At 39.5% G+C, this 26,475-nt stretch overlaps 1 protein-coding gene across 3 annotated transcripts in view; it reads right to left on the bottom strand.

The window, feature by feature from the left end:
- The window catches only part of Mpp6 (M-phase phosphoprotein 6), a 53,010-nt gene that overhangs the window by 22,921 nt on the left and 3,614 nt on the right, over positions 1 to 26,475 (bottom strand). For 2 of the 3 annotated variants that reach the window (XM_068228643.1, XM_067151470.2), the window contains exon 2: positions 11,405 to 11,505. In XM_068228643.1, coding sequence (XP_068084744.1) covers positions 11,405 to 11,505 — 101 coding nt within the window. Of the gene's footprint in view, positions 1 to 11,404; positions 11,506 to 17,186; positions 17,815 to 26,475 lie in introns of those variants that run through there. The other variant, XM_067151472.2, reaches the window with a different exon arrangement.

Genomic DNA, 26,475 nt, shown 5'->3' with positions numbered 1-26,475 from the left:
ATTGTTTATTGTTTCCCCTACTGTGCCGGCTTAGGTTTCTTTCCATGGGAATTTAGAATTTTCCATTAGGTTTCTTAGCCAGCACAGATATTTTTGTGGTTTAAGGTTGGATTTATCCCACCTTCGAGCTTTAATCTTTGTGGCGTTGCTTACAGGAGCAACTGCCGCCTTTGATGCAGCAAACTTCTGTGACGATGTTGCTGATGTAAATGACGAACCTGGTAGACTCAGCTAGCATGCTGAAGTCTAGTGTCTTGGAAGGTGCATTCTTAGAATTAAACTTACGGTGTGCTTCCTGGTAGAAAGGACCAGTATAATGTTATTGGTTTTACGTCCCACCAACTACTTTTTGATGGTTTTCAGAGAGACCGAGGTGCCGGATTTTTTTCCGCCGTTCTTTTATGTACCAGTAAATCTACCGACATGAGTCTGACATATTCCAACACCTTCAAATACCATCGGATTGAATGAGGATCAAACCTGCCAAGCTGTGGTCAGAAGGCCAGTGGCTCAACCATCTGAGCCACTCAGCTCAGCTGGGAAAGACCATCCAGGGTCTTGAACTCCTGGATCTTCTTCTCACTGATATATAATGGACAGTTCTGTTCTGTTCTCAAGGAGAATGAAGACCAGGGTGGTTAGTGCTCCTGTAAGGAGGTGTGCACTCTTATGCGCCACAAGTTCCTCTTCCACATATATCACACACAGACTGATTCAAACAATGAGATACAACATGTCTGAATCTTTGGGATTGATACCACCGCATGGGAGGTGGAATGTACGGCCTCACATTGCAACAACAGGTTGTAACCTTGACTTTCTCTGGCAACACTGACAATCTGAAGGAGACTATGGATGCACACGTCTTCAATGTTGATTTTGCGCGTAATGCGCCAGACGTCACACCACGGGGCTTCATGTCTTCCATCAACTGGTCAGTGTTCAAGATGGGATCAAGGTGGAAGATAACTCCACAAACCACATTCAAGATTATTTTGTGCTCTTCCACTCTTAAGGGGATTTTCGCATAAGTGGTTGCACTTGAACAACTGAACAGCTTCAAGTGCAGTGCAAGTGTTGAGCAGCAACCTACCATTGCGCATTTTCTTTAAGTCTTCCAGTTTGCAGTAGACACCTTCAATGCGTCTACTGAACAAGACAGACTTTTGCCAGATTAAAATCTTTGTTTCAACAAAGTAAGAATAATAGGGAACAACCAGGAACCTAGGGAAGCTGGAACTCTAACATGCTGCACTTGTTCCCTGAGGATTGCTCTCCTGAGGGAATCAAACGTTAAAGACTTGGGTGGCGGACCAGCTAGGGCAGCCTTAAGAAGTTTCGAAACCATGCCTGAAATCATCCTCCCTGAATGCCACCTACTCCGATCAGGGGCCTCTATAGCCGAACCAAGCTGCCAAGGCAATACCCACCTGGTTGTAGCAGGCATTGCCCGGGGTCTGATGTTGGACAATGCCTAATACTGGCTGATTCTGGCAATGAGCACTAAGACCCCCTTTCTCAAATCACATGCAACAGCATGTCCCCACAGCGTATACAGAGTGATAATCATCATTAGTAGTTTTGCACATTACTGAGTGTCGAGAGCTCTTAACTCTTAATTCTGCATTGCAGACCGGACTGGATGCCTCCATCCAGAGCGGTTTTCAGCTTTCCTTAATGTGATTTGAAGAGGTAGGCCAGTGATCGTCTTCGCCTGATCTAACCATCTACTTGCTGTTCTTCCTCATGGTCTACTGCCTTCAAGTTTGCCTTACAAAATGGCCTTTTCCAAGTTCTCTTCCAAAAATGTGGCACTCACACAGCAAGATAAGACGTTTCTTAATGTTCAGTTCGTTCAGAATGGAAACATTAGTTCCTTCTGTCCAGGGCACATGCAGCATTCTTCACCAACACCAAATCTCAAAGGCATCAATTTGATTTTCGTCTCTAGCATTCATGGTCCAGGTCTCTCAACCGTACAAAAAAGACAGAATGCTAGTGATTCCTCCAAGCACATCTTCATAGCTTTTGATATTGCCCGGTTCTGCCAGATTCTGCCAGTGAATTTAACAACTACAGCACGACCTAGAACAAAACGTCTTTGACCTCCTTTTCACGGATTCCCGTGTCATTAATGACAGACCCAAAGTATACAAATTCCTTCACTAACACTAGGTCCTTTAGACATCCTGCAAATTTGATTTGACCTTGCCGATCAACTACCATTAATTTGGTCTTTTTCATGTTTATCTCTAGACCACAGTGAAGGCTAATATTCTTAACTCTTGTGAACAGGCCAGTAAGCTCCTCTTTATTTCCAGCTATAAGGGAAGTGTCACCTGCAAAGCACAGGTTGCTAATTTTTCTGCTGCCAATCGAGATTCCACCATTCCAGCCATCGAGAGCTTCTAATATACACTGCCTTACTCCATTTGTAACATTGAAAATCTACCTTTATGGTCGCTGCATGGTTTTTATAGAGACCACTCAATAACGATATTAAATGCAGTGGAACCCCAAATTCCTTTAGCACCTGCATCAACTTGTTCCACACAACACAATCAAAGGCCTTTTTTGTAGTCAAAGGAAGAAAAAAAAGGCAGGGACACAAAACTCACGACTTTTCTCGATTATCTGTCTCATGTTCAGCATTGACTTTCGTATTCCTTTACCTGCAACACAGCCTGCTTGTTACACAGGTATCTGAGGTTGCAGGAATGGTTATAGGCGTTGATTTATTATGTAGAGCAGGACTTTGCTTGTATGAGATATTAATGCAATAGTATGATAATTGGAACAATTCTTTATGGAACCCTTTTTGTGAAGAGGGATTAGTACAGATGTTGTCCAGTCCTTGGACCATCTACCAGTTTTCCACACTATATTACATACTGAATGTAAAACATGCATGCCATCATCCCCAATCACTTTCATCATTTCTCCAGAAATACCATCAATACCTGGGGCTTTGTTCTTCAGATGACTGACGGCATTCACGATGTCACGGAAAAGAATATCAGGTTCCTTGTCATACCTCATAGAAATTTCCTCTTCAGCAGAATTTTTTCCTTTACAATACAGCATTTCACAGTATTGTTTCCATTGCTCTATTGCTATGTTCTTATCAGTAATAAGTTCGCCATCTTCATCCTCAATCACCCATGCGTACCCATGTTTGAACTCACGGGTACGCTGTTAACATTTTTAAAAAGATCACTTGTTTTATTCAACTTTTGATGGGGGTCTATTTCATCACAAATACTAGTGAGGAACCGTGTCTTGTCAGTTCTGCAATTGCGCTGAATTTCACGGCAAAGTGCACTGTATGCTTATTTGTCTTGCTTGGTTTGAATGCTATGTTTCTTCAGTATGCTTCTCTCTTCTATCAACAGTAGAGTGGTGTTCGATATCCAGGGGTGCTTAGCTTGGGGAAGCTTAGTAACTGGTTCAGGGAGAGAAGAGTTAATGATTGTCTTGAGGTTGTCCCATATTTGGGAGGTTGGTCCTTCTTTCTGTACTTGCTGAAGTTTTGGTCTTATTCTTTCCCCAAAATCTTGCACGTCATTTTTGTCAGTAATGCAAACCTGTCTCACTCTCTCCTTGATCAATTTCAGTATGATCCACATTTTCATGGATAGCATATTATGGTCACTATGGATAGGTCTTGCAATCCAGTACAGAAGCCCACCAACTTCGGCTCACCAAAATGGAATCAATCAGATTTCGAACCCTGTATGTGTATCGACGCCGTGAGTGATGCAGAAAGAGGGTATTGCAGACAGACAAGTTACTGCTAACACAGAATTCCAGCAGGCGGTCACCACGTTCATTTCACACACCTAAACCATGCCCTGCAATCACATGTCTCAAGTGACTGTCTTTAGCAGTCTCACCTATCTTTGCATTAAAATCACCCTGAATGAGACTAATATTTACGTATCTTTCTGATGGTGTGTTCGAGCAATTCGTAGAATTCATTGATTTTTCATTCAATGCAACAGCAGTCAGAGCATAAACCTGAACGATGTTGATCCTACAAAGAGAAGCATTCACCTTAATGGAGATAATTCTATCAGGAGACCGGCTCATATCCCACGACAGCACTGGCTACAATTTTAGGAATTACTACGGCAACACCATTCCGATTCAGCTCCTCATTTCCAGAAAAATATACGGTGTTATGTGAGTGGGTACAGAGCGATAGGTAAAAAAATAAAAAACCCACTGTCTTTCTGGCATTTGGCTGTGCAAAGACCTGTGGTATCAGGCGGATACTACTGCGTGGGTTTGGGCACTTTCACCCAACTGGATTTTTGGGATACTGTCGGGCTTTCGACCATAGTCGCATACGTAAGAGGCCCATCCTCAAGTAACACACACAATAATTTTGATTTGGTCTACAACTACAGTAACCCTCATTAAAACAAGAGAGGACCAATGGCCATATGACCCTTTTAGCCACCTTCTATGACAGGCAGGGATTACCCGTGGATGTTTTCAACCCCTCTAATAGGCAGGGAATACCGTGGGTGTATTCTTCGTCTGCGCCCCCCCACCCACAGGCGGTATAAAGAGGAGTGCAGGAAGAAGAAACCTGGACTGCAACAAAATGATGGAAGAGGAATGGTGAGAGGAGAGAGGAAGGTGCAGAAGTGCCATAAATGTCCCGACTTGGCAGGACCTGGATAGAAGGAGAGGAGGATGATGATAAAAGCTATTTAACCTTTGGTAATTATGATGTGATATGTATTAAAAGCTATATGTGAAGCTATATGGGTTGAAGTTAAATTTCCTAACATAAAATAACTACTGTATTTGCATATCTGTATAGACCACCGTTTTTCCTCACAAATTTTCTGTTTTCTTTCCTCGGTGTTTGAAGCTGTCCATTCCTAAGATACTAGGAGACCTTAATCTAATCTGTTTCCTGGATTTCCCCCTTCACTTTTTCTTTTACAAGTTGCTTTACGTTGCACCAATACAGATAGGTCTTATGGAGATGACTGAACAGGAAAGGGCTACGAGTGGGAAGGAAGCAGCCGTGGCATTAATTAAGGTACAGCCCCAGCATTGGCCTGGTGTGAAAATGGGAAACCATGGAAAACCATCTTCAGGGCTGCCGATAGTGGGGTTCGAACCCACTATCTCCCCCTTCATTAGATCAGCCTTTTAATATTCTTAACAAATGGTATACGGACCATTATAATACTGGACAAAATTTCAAGCAGCATGTCTTGGAAAACACATGTGGAGACAGACTCTTTGACTACTTGCTTTCTTTCGATGAGCCCTCATCTCTTTCTGCAGGATGAGATTTTTTTGACTCAAACCACAAGTCTGTTGAAGCAACATTCATTCTGACCCATCCCTGTCCTTGATGTCATTGACCTGCCTTGAGGAACTTTGGGCTTATGTGGCATAATGTTGACAGACTGTTAATCGCACCCTGTTCCTTTTATCATTGCATTTGTAACACATGAGCGAAGTTCAAGATGTGGTGGATTTGTTTTATGATTGGCTGTGATCTGTGACCTCGTTCCTACCCTACAATGTCCAGAAAGTGCCCCCCCCACCATGGAAGATGAGTGATATCGAAAGTGGTGACCTTAATGACCTTAAAAATCTGAAGCTCGGAGACAATGGATGAATATATCCTCCAAGAGAAATGATATTTTAAAAATATCTGATCTACGCAAACACCACAAATGATATGATTACTCAGAATGGAGCCTGTTCTGGTCACTTATAAACAACAGAAGAGACAACAAATAAATATCCGGAAGTAGTGACTTGGGACCATTCTGTAGCCAGTGGAGAACTGAATTATTAAGTTAATATTTTGCCCCAAAATTTCAGATGGTATCAGTCCTATTATCAGTATGAATACTACAGCAGTAGCTCTTTCATACCCTATTAGTGAGATATTTGACAGTTGCTTCTTTTTTTTCTTCTTTTTTTTTTGCTAGTGGCTTTACGTCACACCGACAGACAGGTGTGAAGTGTAATCCCTACCTATTATCCTAAGAATACTGCAGCAGTAGCTCTTTCATACCCTATTAGTGTGATATTCAACTGTTGCTTCTTAGTCAGCTACTTTCCGAGCTCCTGGAAAATTACAAATATCACACCAGTACTTAAAGGTGTCAGATATCGCAAATTATCACCCAATTTCTACATTACTTTATCAATTATTTATGTAACAGTTATTCACTAGTATTTGCTTTCGTTGACCTTTCCCCTCAAGCAGAATGGTTTTCTCCCTGGAAGCATTTGTGTAACTAACTTGGCTGTGTCGCATTTGCCATCGTGGGGGGTCAACTTGGTGTATGGTGTATGGATATTGTGAAGGCCTTCGATACCATGAATCATGTGCTTCTCTTGCACAAACATTCCCAATGTTTCAACATGCAATAGGAGACTCCTGGCACTAATCCAGAGCTTTTTGAATGAAAGATACATCCTCCAAAGGAATTTTTCTTTTTTTTGCTAGTTGCTTTACGTCGCACTGACACAGATAGGTCTTATGGCGACGATGGGACAGGAAAGGGCTAGGAGTGAGAAGGAAGCGGCCGTGGCCTTAATTAAGGTACAGCCCCAGCATTCGCCTGGTGTGAAAATGGGAAACCACGGAAAACCATCTTCAGGGCTGCCGATAGTGCCAAGAGAAATTATACATCAGTTCTTCTCCCGCCACCTCCCGTATCCTTGGTCCCCTTCTTTTGGCCCTATTTATTACTGATCTTATCGATACTGCTTCCCACAATTCTTTGCAGAAGAATGTAAAATCTTCAAGCAAACTGATTCTCTCAGACACCCTCTATTTGCAAAATGTACTTGATTCACTGGCACAATGGTGCACAACATGGCATCTTAAACCTCACCCCCAAGTGTTCCTGTATTTCATGAATACTGTCTGCTGAATCAATCTATTTCAATTGTTGATAATCATAAAGACTTGGGAGCACATTTTCATAGTAAATTGTTTCCCACATAAACAGGGTCTCATCACGAGCTATGTCATTCCTTGGTTTACTCTTCAGGTTTAATAATAACGATATTGGCTTTAGATCCCACTAACTACTATTTCGGTTTTTGAAGACGCCGAGGTGTCGGAATTTAGTTCCGCAGGAGTTCTTTCACGTGGCAGTAAATCTACCGACAAGAGGCTGACGTATCTGAGCACCCTCAAATACCACCAGACTGAGCCATGATCGAACCTGCCAAGTTAGGGTCAGAAGGCCAGCACCTCAACCGTCTGAGCCATTCAGCCCGGCACTCTCCAGGTTTTACAAACCATCACTCTCATATTTGATCCATATTGAAAACAGTGATCTCACTTAGTTTACAAAAGGAGTACATTTATTGTTCCACCTATTCAATACAATCAGTACCACGTTATGTGGTCAATTAGACATAGAAAAATCTAAATATTATTGGGACGTGTTTCGGCCTTCTTATTGGGCATCATCAGCCATATTAATTTAATCTTAAAACAAACATTGTTTAGAGGACAATAACACTTTATAATTTGTAAAAAACTGAACTATGATTTCTTATGGTATTAACTTTACAGAATAGTGGTTATAAAATATGCTGCTGCGACATGACATGTACAACACATGCTAAAATTATTGTAAACTAATTTAAAATCTTGTCTAAAAGAAAATTTGTATCAATATAAAGTTCTAAAAACAGCACGTCTGGTACTGAAGTGGATCCTCTTCGTTATAAAAGTTATAAAAGTCAGCATATATTTACTGGGGCAGTTGTCAACGTAAGTTTTCAAAAGACTAAAATGGTTGAAAACTTGTGGGTGAAACTTGTTTATATTCCGACATTAAAAGATTGACCAAATACAATCTTCCTTCTGTGCAATCATCAGAGCCAGGGTTCCTGTCTATCGCAACTTTAGCACTAATCAAATGCTTAGAAAATGAATCTCAGAACTCTTTTAAGCTTGGAGGAAAGTAGCTGACTTAAAGCTACTACACAAAGCAGCTAATGGCTTATTTAGGTCACCTGAATTAGTTTCCTTCTTTCCCTCTCCACATACCTTCGCACAGTACCAGAATAAAGGCCCTGTTTCATATTCCCTACTCTCACCGATCTCTTACCCAAAGGTATTCCAGCTATGAATAATACTTCATCTCTCAATAGGAACCTAGGTATCATCTTAAAGTATCCTTCCTTCTGCAATGATAATTCTCACATAACTTAACATTCATTTTCTCCTTCTGGTTTGATCTTCCATTCTCCCCTCATATTGTTCTGATGTGAACCACTGTCTCTATTTCATACTGTTTTGATGTGAATTTTCCTTTGTCTTGTTGTCTGTGCCAGCTCTGTTGCGCAGTACCCTTCGGTACTTCCTGGAAGGGACTAGATAGTCAACTGGGAGCTCCCAACCGGAGCGCATGGTCGACCTTTCCCTGTATTGTTATTGCGTTATTTCCCGGCTTTCAAGCGATAGTCGTTGCACGATCAAGGACAAACAGGATTTAGAATATTAAAACCAAACTTACCTTCACAGTCCAAGAGGTCGCAAAAACATGTGTGCGTACAAGACCCAAGAGGTCTGATGAATCATTAGAAGAAAATAATTCAAATATACTGACTTAAATAAGAACTCTGTATATGAGAAAATGATAGCTTTAATAAACCAAATTAATTAATATATTAGTTAGGTTTCCACACAAACTAAAGATCCAAAAGAAAAAAACTATTACGAATTCACTTAATCTTTAAGATCAATATGATAGATGTAATAAATTATTCCCTTTTTACACATCAACAAACAAATGAAATTAAATCCTAATTTCTTGAGTTACAACCTATTCATCAATTATCAAAACGAGATTTGTATTTTTTTTCTTTTTACAATTCTGTAATCTTAGATCACACTTGGTTTTAAACTTCGGGAGCCGAAAACAGTCTCTTATGGCTATCACCAGACGAAATAAAGCCTTCCCAACCCAACGGTCAGCAAGATTAAGTTCCACGAGAACAAGTCTCAGAAAAATAAAATCAGAAGGAAATTCAAGCAATCTCCAAACGGTAGACTCTCCAGAGATAATAATGTTTAACTATCAGTTATGCAGGGAACATCTCCACCGACACATTTGGCATTCACAACCCGCAACTATAACCCACACGAAACTTTTTCTTCACAAAGGTCTCACACTTCATATGTTGAAAAACAATAATAAATGATCGAACGTCAAATGTCAAAATGAAAATAGTACACATCCACAAATATGTTTTACTAAAAGTGGCCATGGGAACACATCACGTGACACCCAAAAAAGCAACATGGCTGCTCAAGGACTGAGCTAGTCAAAAGAAACGATTTTACGGCTCATTAATTACCCCCCCCCCCCCACCCGAGCTCGGAGTTTGATAAATTAAACCATAATTAAGAAATACTGGGTAAAAACCCTCTTCACTTAATAACAGAATGAACCTTCGTGACATTACAGTTAACGCGTTACTAGATTCTTATGCCCCAGTAAAATATGTAAATTTTTTACAACCACATAATTTTAACAATTTTAGAAATAGTTACTCTACCAAACTTATTCTTCAAAATTTTCATTACATCCAAACAAACCCCAAATGACTTAGCACAAACCTATTAGACTATGGTGGCCGAAACACAATACCGTAACTTTCCAAATATAATTTCATTATACGAAGTAATCCAGCACAACAAACATAATTTAGTAGTCCATATCAAGAAGAAGTCCTCCACAGCTGGACTTTAGGTTGAATTGATTACTTCATTTCTCCTTGAGATTAGGAAGAAGTGGTGATGTACTTACAATTTTTTTTTTTTCAGGAAACCATTACGATAAAATAAATAAAACTTTTCCCTTGTTCGGCATAACGCCGACTGGGGATTACCCTAACCAGGGTTGACCTGCAGCACCATTTCTCTTTCTTTCAATCAAATTATATATTAGATTTCGCCAGCACAACAAGGGAGGACGCTCCTTTTAACGATAGACAACAACCAAAACAAATGCCACACTCCTCATTATAGCACACCCTGCGTTGACAAGCGACTGTCTCAGTTCTACCAACCCAACTAGGTGGTTCCAATATACAATCAGGCACTCAGAGGAGATCAGCAGTAACGGTGCACAACGGAACTATTGCGAAAACACAGGGCAGCATTATGAATTTAATTACAACCCACTGACAGTTCAAGGAAACGGAAACGTGCAGAATAATGTTCCTCGAGTCATTTTCAAGTATGCAGTGGCAAGACATCTCTTAATTTAGTATAATAGCCATATTGTTCTCTTCATCTGTTTACCTGGGCATTTTCTGGGAGGTGAGACAAGAATGTTACATCTTTAGTCACACCGTGAATAATCTAGTATTCATCACCCAAGCTATAAAATGGAGGGTAGCCATGAACACTAAGTCTGTGTTGGAGTGAGTGTTGGAGTTGGGTAGCTGGAAGAGGATGACAGCAGTGTTAGCTGTCGCCAGTGTTCCACCAGAGTCTGAACAATGAGTTGTTGTTGTGTTGAGTGTGTGTTCCACCAGTCAGTTGGAGTACAGATTACAGAATACTGTGAGTGTTTTACTGTGGACTGTAGACCAACTTAGAGTCTGTATGCAGAGCATTTGGTGTGAGTAGAGTGCTTCAGATTTTGTGAGGAATATTGTCCTGCTCGTTAGCACTGTTGACTTGTCAGTGTTAAGTAGTTCACTGTGTTTGGCTATGTGAATCACCGGTACTGGACTTTCTCTGGAGTCGAACCAAAGAAGTCCATGTGTTGTGGGGGATCAACAGCCCTGTGTTCAACTCTATCCGTCTGTATGCGGCTGCTGTATGGGATGACTGGACTTGCAAGACAAAGTGAAAGTAAGGCAAGCTTGTCAATAAGGATTATAGCCATCCCAGGTAATACCGACAATCCGGACTACCCGCCCTGTGAAGGGGACAAAGACTTGTAAATAGGCAGCAATTAATGCGTGTAGTCATTCAAAGTTGAATAGAATTGTGTGTGCATTTGTTGGGTCATCCGGAAATAAATTAGAGTGATAAAACAGACTGTTTATTTGTAACAATAAATAAACAAAAACAAACCTACAAAAAACAAGCAAAATTTACTTTTTTAAATGTCACCCCTTTGAATGGTATCTGAGGATAAAAAAATGGCCTTGTCAAATGCAGCTTTTGATGGTGTACAATGATATGATTTTATTTGCCCATAATTTGATATTTAAGGATACTTGGCGGTAGCGCATAAAAAGATATGGACAATGCTAATGGTAAAATACATGTATTGGAAAGAGAAACTGGATACCCATTAAACTGCATACCTGAGACATGCTACAATATTACAGCTCGAAGAATGTAGCTGTTAGATAGTTGTCATGCAATAAGACTTACCCTCCATGTTTCATGCCTTCAGTTATAGCATCTGAGAATATAGCTCTACTATCCTCAGCCTCCTGTTCTTTTTCTGCTTTTTCTTTGCTCTTCTTCATAAACTGAGGAAGAAAAACACATAATCAGACAAAGAGATAGGCTATCTTTAAAAATAAAAGTATAAGGTAAATATTTACAAGTGTGCAGAGTGCAGAACAGCCTACTAGCAACGGTAGCTTTCGATGTGGCCCAACGTTATAGGATGCTATGGTGATACTTTGAATTATTCTCTTCACCGATATATTTGTATAGTTGTGGGGAAAAAAGCCATTTGTAATATCTTGTTTTTGAAACTGAGTGTTACTATTAATATTGTACCTAGTGAGTACAATATTGTGATTCCTTTGCAGTTACAATAGAGCTTGTGAGGTTTTTTGTGATGTATGATAAATATAGGCCTATAAAAGTACTCCAGGGTTGGTGAAAAAAGTAAATTGTGCATTAAATCCTGCGTGCTTGAGCTCGAAACAGAAGCTCATTTCAAAAGCTAGAAAAGAAAGTAATGGAACCGAGAGCATTCCTCAACATGGAAGAACATTTTAAACTCCAGTTCTTCCACAGGAGAAGCTGGATGAAAATGATGCAAACTCTGAAGATTATCTCTCAGTTGCACTGTTCAGAATACTGGAGTAAGGCCTACATTTTTTGGAATCACCACAAAATTATTAAAGCTAAAATTATACAGAAACCATACTAGTGCATCAACGAACAGTTTGATCTGGCAGATAAGACTACTTTTCAGTAAAGGGATTGTGCAATCCATTCTTGATGGTGAAATAAAGACTTCTAATTTGCCTTCCTAATAAAGCCTGGTTTGGTCTCAGTTGGGTAGTGATCTCTTTTTGTTATCAAAATAATAGGTATTCACAATCCATGAATCCTAGACCAATGTACAAAATTCCACATTAAAGTGGTTGTATGGTGTGATATTTATGGAAATTGCATTAGAAACCCAAGCTTCTTTTCAGAGAGAGAATTTAACTGTCATAAATTTACCACTATGATACTTAAGCCTTTCTTTGAGGAGCTACTAAATGAAGAGGGAGCGAGTCTATGGTTTCAGGACGACGCTGCTACAGCTCACACAGCAAGTGAATGTAAGACAGTAATTCACCGTGTCTACAGAAATTTTCCCTGATTCTCCCTGACCTGCTTACAGAAATGTCCCTGACTTTTGAAAACTGTGTGGTATATTAATTCATTGAATATTATGAACATTCTCCCTCCACTTTGTTTCTTTCTTCCTTTTATTTTGTTAGTATTTATTTATTTACTTATTAAAAAACACACTGATGGCATTGTAACTAATGGATGAACCTAGTTCCATTTGACATGAAATGGATAACAAAAAATGAAAGTCATAACTGTAAGAATGGAATTCTACTTTAGTTATCACTAGGGCCCAGATTTTTAGGTTTTAAACTATTTTATTCCTTGCTAGCTAACTGCAGTATTTTAACTTGCTTATCCATTTCAGTACTATTGGAGTAAATTACTTGAATCTTATAAAACCTAAAAATGGTTAAATAAGACGTTAAAACTTATTTTAACTAAATGGGCTATTCAAGACAATATTACGTTATTTTGAAATAGAAGTACCAAATATTAATGAGAGTGAATGATTTTTAACAAATTAAAATTATGCACGACTTTTCGAAACTACTTCATGGTTTGGAACTGGAAGTGGTTTGCAAGTATAACTTGTGCGAACGAAGCAACGTGATACAAAACTATTCCACCAGGGTAGAGCACAAATCAAGAGGCAGCCCACTGGCATTCACTGACCTATATCTAGCAGGTACAAGCCTGCCTAACTTGCCAGCTTCAGTGCATATCTCATTTTGTACGGTCGACTACCACCACCTACTGAGCTGTTCACTGTTTAGTTCTACACACATTATTTTGCGACAGACTAAAATTCATTTTCCGTATAAATCAATTACTGAAGGCAATTTAAGAAGCTTATGCATCTCAGAAGTAGCGATGCCTTAAGGCAAGTTATCTCGAAGTTGGTTGATTCGCCAGTGAATTGGTAACGATCCGGACTTCACTACAGATAGCAAAATTATATTTTGTCAAGTCTGCCGAAGGTAAGGGATTATTTAACATACCTCTAATTTAAAAAAGTCCCCATTACCGTTATGAAAAGCAAGTTTTATAGAAAATGATAAAATAGTTAAATATTATGGTTGAAAGCTAGTAAGATGAATGATGCAAAGCAACCCACGGATGAGTAATAGTACTAGAATGTCCACACAAAATGAAAAGTTGAGCGAATAGTACAGGCCTGGTGTCTACAATAAATAATTATTTTATTTACGTATTTTTACAGGTGGCATGTGACCATAAATCACATTTTGTGCAGCACAAGGAATCTACAGGACATATCAGCAACATTGCTAGAAAAAAAAGGAGCAATTTTCCATCGCACCAGCCACTAAAATTTCCAGTTTTCCTGTCACTTCAAGAGTGGATAATTTTAATATTCGTTGATGTGAGGCGCTGGTTTCGGCAAACGTGTCGTGGAATGCACTACATAATCCTGTGTTGAAGAAATTTATTGACGACATCGATGGCCGTAGGATACCAGACGAATCCATGTTCAGAAAAAGTTATTTGGAAAAACTGTACGAGAAAACTATTGAAGACATGAGGTGATATAGGTGATTAAATCTGGCTTTCAGTGGATGAGACCATAGATTGTTGTGGTCGTTATATCGCAAACGTTGTGGTAGGTAAATCAGATGCCATAGAGCCTGGTACACCTCATATTATACTGTGCAAGATGCTGGAAAAAACGAACCATAGCACAATAGCTTGCACTGCCCGAGATGCTCTTCGCATTCTTTAGCAAAGAGAAAAAAAAGGATGACAAGTTTTTACTTATTTTGAGTGACAGTGCGGCATATATGATCAAAGCTGGTGAAGTATTGAAGAGTTTCTATCCTAACATGCTGCATGTAATTTGCATAGCCCATGGCTTAAACAGATTGGCTGAAGTTAGAAATAATTTTCCAGGAGTTAACAGTATTGTTTCTTCTGTGAAAAAGGTGTTTCATAAAGCTCCTAGCCACATTCCCACATTCAAGGAAATGTTGCCTCAAACTTCACTTCCTCCCGAACCCATCATCACTCGTTAAGGGACATGGCTCAATACAGCCGTATACAATGCCAATCACATTGAAGACATTAAAAATGTTATAAATTCTTTTGGTGTCAATGAGGCACACTGCATAGCGAAGGCTAAGTCAGCTCTCACTAGCAAGAACGCTGTTTCACTTGCCTTCATTAGGGCACACTTTGCTGATTTTCCTGCAGCTATTGAGTGCTTTGAGTCGGCATCGTTGCCATTAAAAGATGCAATAGAAGTTGTGGACTCCATTTTGAAGGACATACCAGGACCAGTGGGTGCAGCTTATTCACTCAAGCTCACCAAAATTCCACAGTGGAATTCTACATTCTACACAATGAAGAATGTGTCTGCAATACTTCAGGGAGAAGAAGTTACTGACGAGGTACCATGGGGACGGAGAGCTATTGCTTCAATGAAGTTTGCTCCAACGACTTCTTGTTGTGTGGAGTGTACATTTTCCTGCTACAAGAATGTTTTGAGAGATAACAGAAAAAGTTTTACTCTGCGAAATGTATTTAGTTGAACAATGTAACAGCAAGAGAAAACTGTGTTCTGTGCTTCTGAATAGGTTTGTTTGTTGACGCATTGGAAGTGACATAAATTTAAGCTATATGAACCATTTATTGTATCTGCGCATAAATATTCTTTGTTATTTTAAACTTTTTCGGTATGATGTGCTTGAAATGCTTTCAATAAGCCATTCTGTCCCGTATTTGGAGAATATTTTGAAATAAGTGGTATAGTTTTGTACTAGAGAGGTGTTAAGGTTACAATAAAGTACAAACAAGTTTGAATGAATAGTATAACTTTGAATAAAAATCTATTTTGAGCTATTAAAAAACTAAAAAGGGTTTTTTAAGAAACAAAAATCCGCGCCCTAGTTATCACCAAAGGAAATAAACTAGAAGTGCTAGGAACAAAGTTGCAATTGACTTATTAATAGTGTAATTAAGTAACATGTATACTGTACTATAAAAGTGACCTAATACTTAACTTATGTGGATTTAAAGTACACTATAGATTAAAAGTAGGCCTATATTTACAATAGTTTTCAAAATTTAAGATATACCTAACTCTGCCACATCAAATATTTTCAAAATGTGAAAAATCATTTTGTAGGAACATATCCATGTCAGGGTCTCACACTGTGGGAAGTTGTGCACAATCCATAAAATTAAACAACTATAACTTTCAACACTAAGTTACACTTTTTGTAAACTATGCTTAATTAAATCAATCTGTATTCAATAATGCACAACGTTTCGAACTCCATTTAAACCCTCCAATTCCCATCAATTGTTTGTGATGGATTTTTTTAAAATGACGTGTGTTCTTTGAGGTATCTTTAAAACATGGTGTGATGATTTAAATCAAGATTTAATTAATATAAAAATCAACTGGGTGATGCTTTGTTACCAAGAAATGAGTAAAGAAATTACAATGAATGAAATTGAAATGGCAGTAAGAAAGATGAAGAATGGAAAAACTGCTGGAACAGATGAAATTTCAGTGATGATAAAGGCAGGTGAAGCTGTAGTCCTGCAGTGGACATATCAAGTTCTCAGGATTGTCTGGGAGAATAAGGAGGTCCCTGAGGATTGGCAAAAAGGAATAATCATCCCAATTTTCAAGAAAGGCGATAAGAGAGTATTGAAGAACTACAGGGGAGTTACTCTTATATCCCATGTTGCTAAGATAATGGAGAGGATACTGGAAAGTAGGATAAGGTTGAGGGTTGAAAATCAGATACAGGAAAATCAGTTTCGTTTCAGAAGTGGAAGGTCAACAACAAAGCCTATTTTCATTATGAGACAAGTAATGGAAAAGCATAGTGATGACATTCATCGACATTGAAAAGGCATATGACAGTGTCCCCAGGACTGAAGTTTGGGACAATCTGGTGCAAGAAGGAATTGGTCAGAGATTAATAAAAATGATCATGTCATTGTACAAGAAATGTTGTAGTTGTGTGCACAAACAAGTTGGTTCAAAATCACTAGTGGGCTGGGACAGGGAAGTGTTCTATCACCAATCCTGTTTACAATAGTAATGGATGACATCATGAGAACAGCAAAACAGCATGTGGAGGAAGAGAAATGAACATGTTATTTGCAGATGATATTGTGATTTGGGGAGAAGAGGACATGAATGTTCAAGAACAGTTGGATATGATGAATGGGAAGATCGAAGAATGTGAATTGTAAATAAGTGTAGGAAAGAGTAAAACTCTTGTTATGACTAGAGGGGAGAAAGAAAGGAAAGGTCGGATTAAACTTGCAGACAAGCCCCTGGAAATAGTGGAGACATTCAAATACCTGGGCAGTGAATTAATGGAGAATGCTCGACTGGATGCTGAGATTAGCAAGAGGATTCAAGATGGAAGCTGTTTCTATCATAGTGTAAGAAACATGTTATGAGAGAAGGATATGCCAATGGAAGCAAAGAAAACTATGTACAAGATGTACAGGGAGCCAGGAAATGTTCTCCGCAGCACCTACGTGCTGCTGTGCGAGGTAGCATAAACAGTTAAGTTGGCAGCACGGCTGCTGCCACTTGTATCGAAACAAAACAAACAAACAACAATCAGTAAACAGTAAACTTTGTACTCACCACAGCAATTCGTAACAGATGCTGGACGTGTTGTACTTGTGTTCAAAGACAGCCTTCAACATGTCTACACATATTGTCGAAGACTTTCACAGCATTATATCAGAAATTTCATCAAGTTTTTCGTCTGTTAAAGTGTAGGCCTGGCTGTTCCCGGTAGACTGTGAACTAAGCCGGTCACACGAAATTTACTTATCAAATCCCAAGCGGTACCCAGGTTTGGACACTTTGAATTAGGAAACCGCGCCTGAACTTTTATTAGTTTTACATTTACTGTAAATTGATTGCCTTTGCGAAAAATGTATTCCACCAAAAAAAGCTCGCTCTTCAGCACTAAACATTACTGCCTGTATCCTGTTGCACTATTCCAATAATCTATCTGAAGGCTGGCTTACTGCAATACACGCCGATGATTTCGATAGCCCACAGCTCACACGTATGGCCCTCTCTGTACTGCTACCCTGTTGACCTTGGCCTGTCTGCGAGTGAGCGTGACAGATACGACACCGTACTGCCAACTAAACTGCTGATGCTACATTATGCAGAAACCTGGACTGGGACACTGTTGGAGGAGGAGTGGTGGAAAGACCGAAGAAAGTGGAGAGGAACCATATTTTCCCCAACCTGGCTACAGCTGAATAATGGGATATGATGACGGCGATGATGATGGAGGGATTCAGCAGCCGATCCCAAGATGTTTTCTTACACTGAAAATGAAAGAAAAATATCCAAACACTATAAAATAAGCAATGTAGAATAGGGAAATTTTGGCAACAAATTTTGTTGAGGTAACATATTTAACTGATTAATGGTACAATACTACAGGTTAATATCCGCGTGAGAAAAGCCATCACAAATGTGCTATGCCGGTCCATTAATAACCGCTGTAATCGCTTGACTGTTTAATGCAAGCAGCCGGATGTCAGCTTGTGGGATAGAGTTCCATGCCTGTTGCATTTGGTCAGTCAATACAGGGACAGTTAATGCCGGTCGTGTACGATGCTGGAGTTGTTGTCCAATGATCTTCCATACGTGCTCAATTGAGGACAGATCGGGGGATCGAGCAGACCAAGGCAACATGTCGACACTCTGTAGAGCACATTGGGTTATGACATGGAGGCGTGCATTATCCTGTTGGAAAACACCCCCAGGAATGCTGTTCATGAATGGCAGCACAACAGGTCGAATCACCAGACGGACGTACACATCTGCAGTCAGGGTGCATGGGATAACCATGACAGTGCTCCTGCTGTCATAGGAAATTGCTCCCCAGACCAGAACGCCCAGTGTAGGTCCAGTGTGTCGACGCCGCAGACAGGTGGAATGCAGGCGCTCGCTCATCTAGCCTCCTCCTAATCAACACACGGCACCATCACTGGCGCCAAGGCAGAACCGGCTTTCATCGGAAAACACAACGGACCTCCACTCCATTCTCCAATGAGCTCTCACTTGACACCACTGAAGTTGCAAATGGCGGTGGTTTGAGGTAAGTGGAATGCACGTTGCAGAGTGTCTGGCTCGGAGCTGTCCTTCAAGTAACCAATTTCGAAGAGTTTGTTGCGTAACTGTGGTGCCAACTGCCGCTCGAACTGTTGCTGCAGACGCAGTCCGCTATGCCACAGCTATACGCCGAATATGGTGCTCCTCTCTCCCTGTGGTGCCACGGGGATGGTTGGAGCCGGGTCTTCTTGCGAGCGTACCTTCTCCATGACCACCGCTTCCAGCACGTATGCACAGTGGAGATATTCCTGCCAATCATTCTGCAATAGTGCAGAAGGGAAATCCACTTTCACGTAGCCCTATTATACAGCCTCTTTCAACGAAATGAACTGTTGATACTGGCCTCTTCGTCATCGCAAAGGCATTCTTGATCCACTCACAATCACTCTGTCCAATCTTACAGGTAACTAACGCTCTCGCAGAGTACAGCCTGTATTTAAAGCAAGCCTGATGTGCAACGTCATGGGGCTGCTACTAGTGCCACACTAATGCGATTTGCGGGAAACTTGAATCAACATACAGTAGTCTTTCAGATGTATAAACATGCCTATCAACGTTTGTTAATCTAGCACAAGCCCTTCTTGGTGTTTGGATATTTTCTTCTGCCAGTGTATATAGAAGAATCAAAAGTGAGACAGCGTACAACATTGCCTATACAAGTAATTATCAAATGTTTCTTCTTCCCGGAAGGATTATTTAATATTCTTAAATATTCTGTGTGATAAGAAGATTGAACTAACGTGGATGTATATTGAGGTGAAGTGCAAGCAGTGGTTAATTGAAATGCAGATAAGGGAGAGAAAATGGCGTTGGATAGGACATACTTTAAGGAAGCCTGTTGGAGCGATTGAAAAGACAGGGCTCGACTGGAACCCCCAAGGTGCTAGAAAGCGCGGACGTCCGAAGAAGACCTGGTAAAGGACGATCGAAGAGGAATGTCTAACAGTGGGAAAAACTTGGAATGAAGTGAAGAGGTAACAGATGGAAGTGTTTCACAGAAGCCCTATGTTCCAGGAGCAACAGTAAAAAAAAAAAAAAAAGTAAAAGCAAGCAGTGGTTAAACTGGAAATCACACTAGTTTGAAAGGACTAATTATAGCATGCCTTCATCCAACTCTGGTAAAAATATTATGCATAGTAATAAGATTGGAGTAGTGAATGACAATTGAGGTTGAGCAGTATAAGCAGTGATCACAGCTCAGGATATAAAGTGATGACAATAGCTGTAGGCATAATTATTTACATGTTATCATCTAAGTTGTGCAGAAATGTTTTTTATGATAAGATTGAGCAAACTGTTGATCAAAGATGAGGCTGTGTAGTTAAAACCCCCAAGTGAAGAATGTAGTAAAGGTTTGTTCCAACATGATCAGAAACCGTATGCAAACTGTCTGATGCATGGGCAGTAAGGAAAGAGCATTCCAACTAACTTCAAACTCAAACGCAGACTCAAGAGTCGGTTGTTCCAACAGACTGTAGACCATTCATGAACCAGCTTACTGACTGGCAAAGCAGAATGTGGTATTATTATTATTATTATTATTATTATTATTTGTTCATCAGAGACATGTGGCAGTACACCAAAATAACAGTGAGCTGTGCATTGTGGTCCATAGCTGTGAACAGCTGATTGCTCATCAACAGCCGATGGGAGCAGACGACATGTTAAATTGAAATAACAATGATAAATGCTGATATTTTTATGGACTCAGAATTCAATGAAGATGAGCTCTAGATATAATATCCCAAAAGCAAAAAATTAACATTATTTAGGCAAGTTATTATTTATTTTTTTACTTGTTCACAATTATGTTTAAAAGTTACATGTAGTGAAATAAATAATGTAGTAATCAAAATTCATTCTCTCTCTTTCTGGAAGAAACAATGCCCTGCTATGATAATGAAATGTAAAATGTTCAAGGAGCATTTTTGCATCAGTAGGGAGATAATTGAGAATACTGCAGAAAGGTATGAAGTAAGTGACCAGTACAAACATCAGTCTGGCCAATATGGAAAACTTTCTACACTGAATCAGGTTTGACGGCATCTGCTGCTGCAGCAACAACAACAACAACAATAATAATAATAATAAATCATTTATTGACTCCTTGCTATACAATAATTTTAATATTTTCGGTTAACATTGCCTAAAGTGTATAATTCAGGATCCTTGTGGTCATTCACGGTTTATGAACAGATGTCTTTTGAAAAATATACATACAATATAGGTTCATATTTTCCTAGGGTTTGTTGGGCATCAGACTGCAAATTTTTGGGATGTTGCAGATAGTTTTACTGAGGGAGTTGGCCGTGCAGTTAGGGGCGCGCAGCTGTGACCTTGCATTCAGGAGATAGATGGATTGAACCCCACTATTGGCAACCTTGAAGATGGTTTTCCATTATTTCCCATTTTCACTCCAGGCAAATGCTGAGGCTGTTCCTTTATATATATATATATTTTTTTTTTAAGGCAGATTTGGACATTTCTCTGAGCTATTTGCATAGAACTGTCCAACACAGATTGTTGTCACATTGAAATTGCTAAACCTGCGGATGACCCCAACTTGTACCAGATGAAAATGGAGAGGACCTTGTAGAGTGGATCGAACGTATGGGCTTAGTACTCATTCATGACCCAAAAGTTGCAACCAACCTTCAACAGTGGAAGATAGCGTGATGGATATAACCCAGATAACATCTTTGTTAGTGAACATATTGCACAGCAGACGAAGAAGGATATTGGAGAGCCAATCCCTCATACACAGTATCGACCCATTATCTGTACTGTTGAAGCAGTCGTGAAACCAGACACTGTTCAGTTTAAAAGACTATTTAACTTCAAACGAGCTGAATGGGAAAAGTTTACATAAGAACACAAGGCAAAAACCTCTTGCATACTCTATCAGTTACCAGACGAGATAAATGGTGCAATCTGATATCACAGACATGAAACAGAATAGTCGGAAGGCTTGGAAGAACCTCAATAACGATCCTACCAGTGATCCTCCAAACGTCTCTAACGTAACTCCTGATCAAATAGCTCATCAACTTTTGCTGAATGGAAAGATTAATAGAAGATCTGAGAACAGAAATCCCCAAAGACATTTTGACGAGAATTACTACCTTAGAACTCCTTTCACCTTGGAAGAACTGGAGGTAATTTTCCAGTCTATGAAAAACAATAAAGCTGCAGGCTTAGATGAATTGCCAACAGAGCAAAATAAAATGTTTGGACCAACAACAAAGCAGTGGATTTTAAAGTTAATGAACACCTGAATCTCAAAATTGGAGATCTCCAAAATCTGGCAGAAATCAAAAGTTGTAACACTGCTAAAGCCCGGAAAGGAACCAACAAATCCAAAAAACTTCCCATCCAGTGTCACTACTCTGCCATTTAAAGAAGCTCTTGGAAAGATTGATTCTCATTCGCATCTCACAGCATGTTGATAAAGCTCTAATTAACGAACAGTCAGGTTTTTGTCCAGGAAAGTCATGCTGTGGTCAGATCCTTAACCTGAAACAGTATATTGAGGAGAGATATGAAAGAGGGCAGGTTACAGATGTGGCATTCATTGATCTTACAGCAGTGTATGATACGGTCAACCACAAGAAGCTGATCAGAAAAGTATATTCCACTACAAGACTACTACCTAACAGAGTTCATCCAGTGTTTGCTGCAAAATAGATTTTTTGTCACCCTGCACAATAAGAAGAGTCTATGGAGAGCTCAGGAAAATGGTCTAACACAAGAAAGTGTACTGGCCCCGCTATTAAATAATATCTATACAAACGACAAACTGATTAACCCTGGGACAAGAGCATTCATTTATGCAGACAATAGAGCTACTGTTGTCTGAGGCAGAACTTTTGAGGAGGTGGAGATGAACCCGATGACAGCACTTGAAAACCTGGCCAAATATTATGATAATAATCATTTGAAGCCCAATCCAGAAAAGACAGGTATGTGCATTTCATTTGAGAAATAGGGAAACCAGAAGGAAGTTTAACATAACATGGTGGGGACAACAACTGTCTCACTGTGATACTCCAAAATATCTATAGGAATAAAGTTGGATCACTCCCTCACATTCAAAACTCACTGCAATGAGATGAAGCTGAAAGTATCTACTAGAAATAACATCATTCATAAACTAACAGGCACCACCTGGTGTGCAGAGCCAAATGTACTCTGTTTGTCTGCCTTGGCATTGATCTTCTCAGCAGCAGATTACTCGGCATCAGTTTGGCGGAATTCTGCACATGTTAGATTGATGTAGCTTTGAATGAGACTTGACGCATCGTGACAGAATGTCTGATGCCAACTCCTATCCATAAAATATATCAAATCATGGGAACAGCACCACCTGATATTCGGAGAAGAACAGCTGCAGAAATGGAGAACAGGCAGGAATCTGATCCCAGACATCCCCTGTACAGACACAAATAACAGCTTCCAAGGCTAAGATCAAGAAAGAGCTTCTTGCAGTCAACGATGGCAATTACATCACCACCTAGTAAACACAGACTCCAACTGTGCCGAGATTCATTACCTGAAGAGCATTGGGAGAATGTTAAGGTGTACCTACGGTGGGCTATCATTTGCTGTATGCTACATGGAAGACGTTAAATAGGCTGAGAAATGGAGTGTCCTGATGCAAGATAAATCTGAAGAAATGGGGATACATCACTGAAGATGAGGATTGCGAGTGTGGTGATATACACGACCCTCAATATCTGTTTGATCTGCAGAAACATGCCTGAAAATTGCAGCATGAATGATCTAATTTCTGCTAATGATAAGGTCATCAAGACTGCTGAATTTTTGTCCTCACAATCCGTCTAATAATGTAGTTTGTATATTTACACAGATTTCTGTATTTGACTATGTAGGTCTATGTAAAATTGATATCCTGGACAAGTAAAATAAAATAAAATAAAATAAATAAATAAACAAACAAACTCACTAATGCTCATTAAACATGACATTCAACATTAGTCCACTTTCTTATTTCACTTTCAGTAAGAGGGTTTTTAAGTCTTCTTCAATTTTCTGCCATCACGATAGTATCATCTGCATATCTCAGGATGTTTATATATAACCCAGCTATTTTGATTCCTCTTTCTTCTTCATCTAACCCCACATTCCTCATAATGTGTTTCGCATACACATTGAAAAGGTAAGGTGACAATTTACAGCCTTCCCGTACTCCTTTCTGAATCTTGACCCATTTAGTTGTTCCATATATGGTGGTTTTTCTTTTTTTCTTTTTGCTAATGGCTTTACGTCACACCAACACAGATAGGTCTTAAGGCGACGATGAGACAGGAAAGGCCTAGGAGTTGGAAAGAAGCGGCCGTGGCCATAATTAAGGTACAGACCCAGGATTTGCCTCGTGTGAAAATGGGAAACCACCGAAAACCATCTTCAGGGCTGCCGACAGTGGGATTCGAACCCACTATCTCCTGGATGCAAGCTCACAGCCGTGCGCTTCTAACCGCACGGCCAACTCGCCCGATCATATAATATGGTTCTCACCGTAGCTTCTTGGTCAGAGTATAAGTTCCATATGAGTTAAGTGATATGATCTGGTAATCCCATGTGTTTTAGTACTTTCCATAATTCATTATGATCGACACAGTCAAAGGCTTTAGCATAATCAATAAAGCAGAGATACACATCTTTCTGGAATTCTCTTGCTTTCTCCATTATCCATCGGATGTTGGCGATTTGATCACTGGTCCCTCTTCCTTTACGAAATCCAGCTTGTTCTTCAGGTAGCTCTCGATCTACATACTGGCGAAGTCTATTTTGTAAGATTTTAAGCATGACTTTGCTAGCATGTCACATAAGTGCAATTGTTCGGTGATTTGAGCATTCTTTAGAATTGGGGTGAATACTGAACTTGTCCAGGCTTTTGGCCACTGTTGGGTTTTCCATATTTGCTGACATGTGGAATGCAAAACTTTCACTGCATTATTTCCAATTACTTGGGACATTTCTACTGGAATTCCATCATGTTCACTTGCTTTGTTTTTAGCAGTATTCTCTAGGGCCCATTTGACTTTACTTTCTAAAATATCTGGTTCTGGTTCTAAGGGCACATGAACTTCATTATCAATAATATACGGATCTTCTACATATTCCAATCCATCCTTCCTTAATGTCCTCTGCTTCTGTTAGATCTTTACCATTCCAATTTTTGCGTGGAATTTTCTTTTATGTCCCTAATTTTCGCGTAGAGATCTCTTATCTTCGCCATTCTGTTATTTTTTTCAACTTCTTTGCATTGATCATTTAGGAAAATATTCTTACCTCTTCTAGCTAATTTTCAAAACTGCATTTAATTCAAACACTACTGATCTGCATTTAGGGCAGTTGCCCAGGTGGCAGATTTCCTATTTGTTGTTTTCCTAGCCTTTTCTTAAATGATCACAAAATAAAAATTAGAAATGATGAAATTGTTTAAAAAAAACACAAGTTTTGTTCACAACCAGTAATAATAATGGTTGTTTGTGTTTTATAACCACAATAGTGTAAATCATAACAAAGAAGATTACTTAGGTTCAGGAATACAGTATATAAACTCAAGAGTGATCAATGCATATTACGTACTGTATGTCAGACAAACGGAAAGGAATTTTCATACTAGATATCAAGAACATGTTAATGGTAATAGACATAGAAAATATTCTGCTATGAGTGTAGGGCCTACATATGGGAGTGGGGTTCGTACCCACTATCTCCCAAATGCAAGCTACGGAACAGTTCCCGTTCCTCTACTAACAGAACTTTTCCACCTCACCCCAGTCAGGTCCCGCTAGGCAAGAGGAAACACAAGTACAATACATGCAGTCGTGTAGTGAGGAACAAACCAGAGCTAAGCTCTGAAGAAAACTAATATAAACCGAGACTTAAACATACTAGAAAAATTAAGTAAAGGGAGTCTGACGATTATATACGAAAATATCTATATAGGCTTGAACCAAGTTTACGATAGGAATAATAATATGGATGATATATGAGAAATTAAGAATCCATTATGTGAACAAATACAGTCATTTTTAACATCATGGAAAATCAACAGTTTAAAGTTACCTCCATAGAAGCAAACAACCTTCCCTTCCAATCTACATACAGGCGGAACATCTTTTTAATTTTTTGCTATTTGTTTAACGTCGCACTAACACATCAAAGGTTTTCGGCGACGGAAGGGTGGGGGATTAGGAAGGTAGCGGCCATGGCCTTCATTTAGGTACAGCCCCAGCATTTGCCTGGTGTGAAAATGGGAAACCATGGAAAACCATCTTCAGGGCTGCCGACAGTGAGGTTCGTACCCACTATCTCCCAAATGCAAGCTACGGAACAGTTCCCCTTCCCCTACCAACAGAGCTTTTCCACCTCACCCCAGTCAGGTCCCGCTAGGCAAGAGGAAACACAAGTACAATACATGCAGTCGTGTAGTGAGGAACAAACCAGAGCTAAGCTCTGAAGAAAACTAGCCATAGGGAGGAACATAATAAAATCCATATCTTTCAGCAAAAAACACATCTTACTTTTGAAACTTCAAACCCACCAAGATATTTTCTTTCTTTCGAGACCTTGTCATTGAATTTTTTCAATTTGAAAGTTTCAGTGCTCTCCTGCTGATTGAATAAGAGCTGACAAGGTTCCATTTTTCTCCCACCTCTGAAGCTACAGCTCAACTTTCAATTTTTAATCAGTACACTGAAGCTAAACCAAACTTCCCTTAACATTTCTATAAACGAGGATTATATTATAATGTTCTTTTTAA

The sequence above is a fragment of the Anabrus simplex genome, chromosome 7 (assembly GCF_040414725.1).
Source record: "Anabrus simplex isolate iqAnaSimp1 chromosome 7, ASM4041472v1, whole genome shotgun sequence".
In the NCBI taxonomy this organism is placed as follows: domain Eukaryota; kingdom Metazoa; phylum Arthropoda; class Insecta; order Orthoptera; family Tettigoniidae; genus Anabrus; species Anabrus simplex.
Note: the sequence above shows the minus strand (reverse complement) of the source record. Positions and strands in the feature narration are given on the sequence as shown.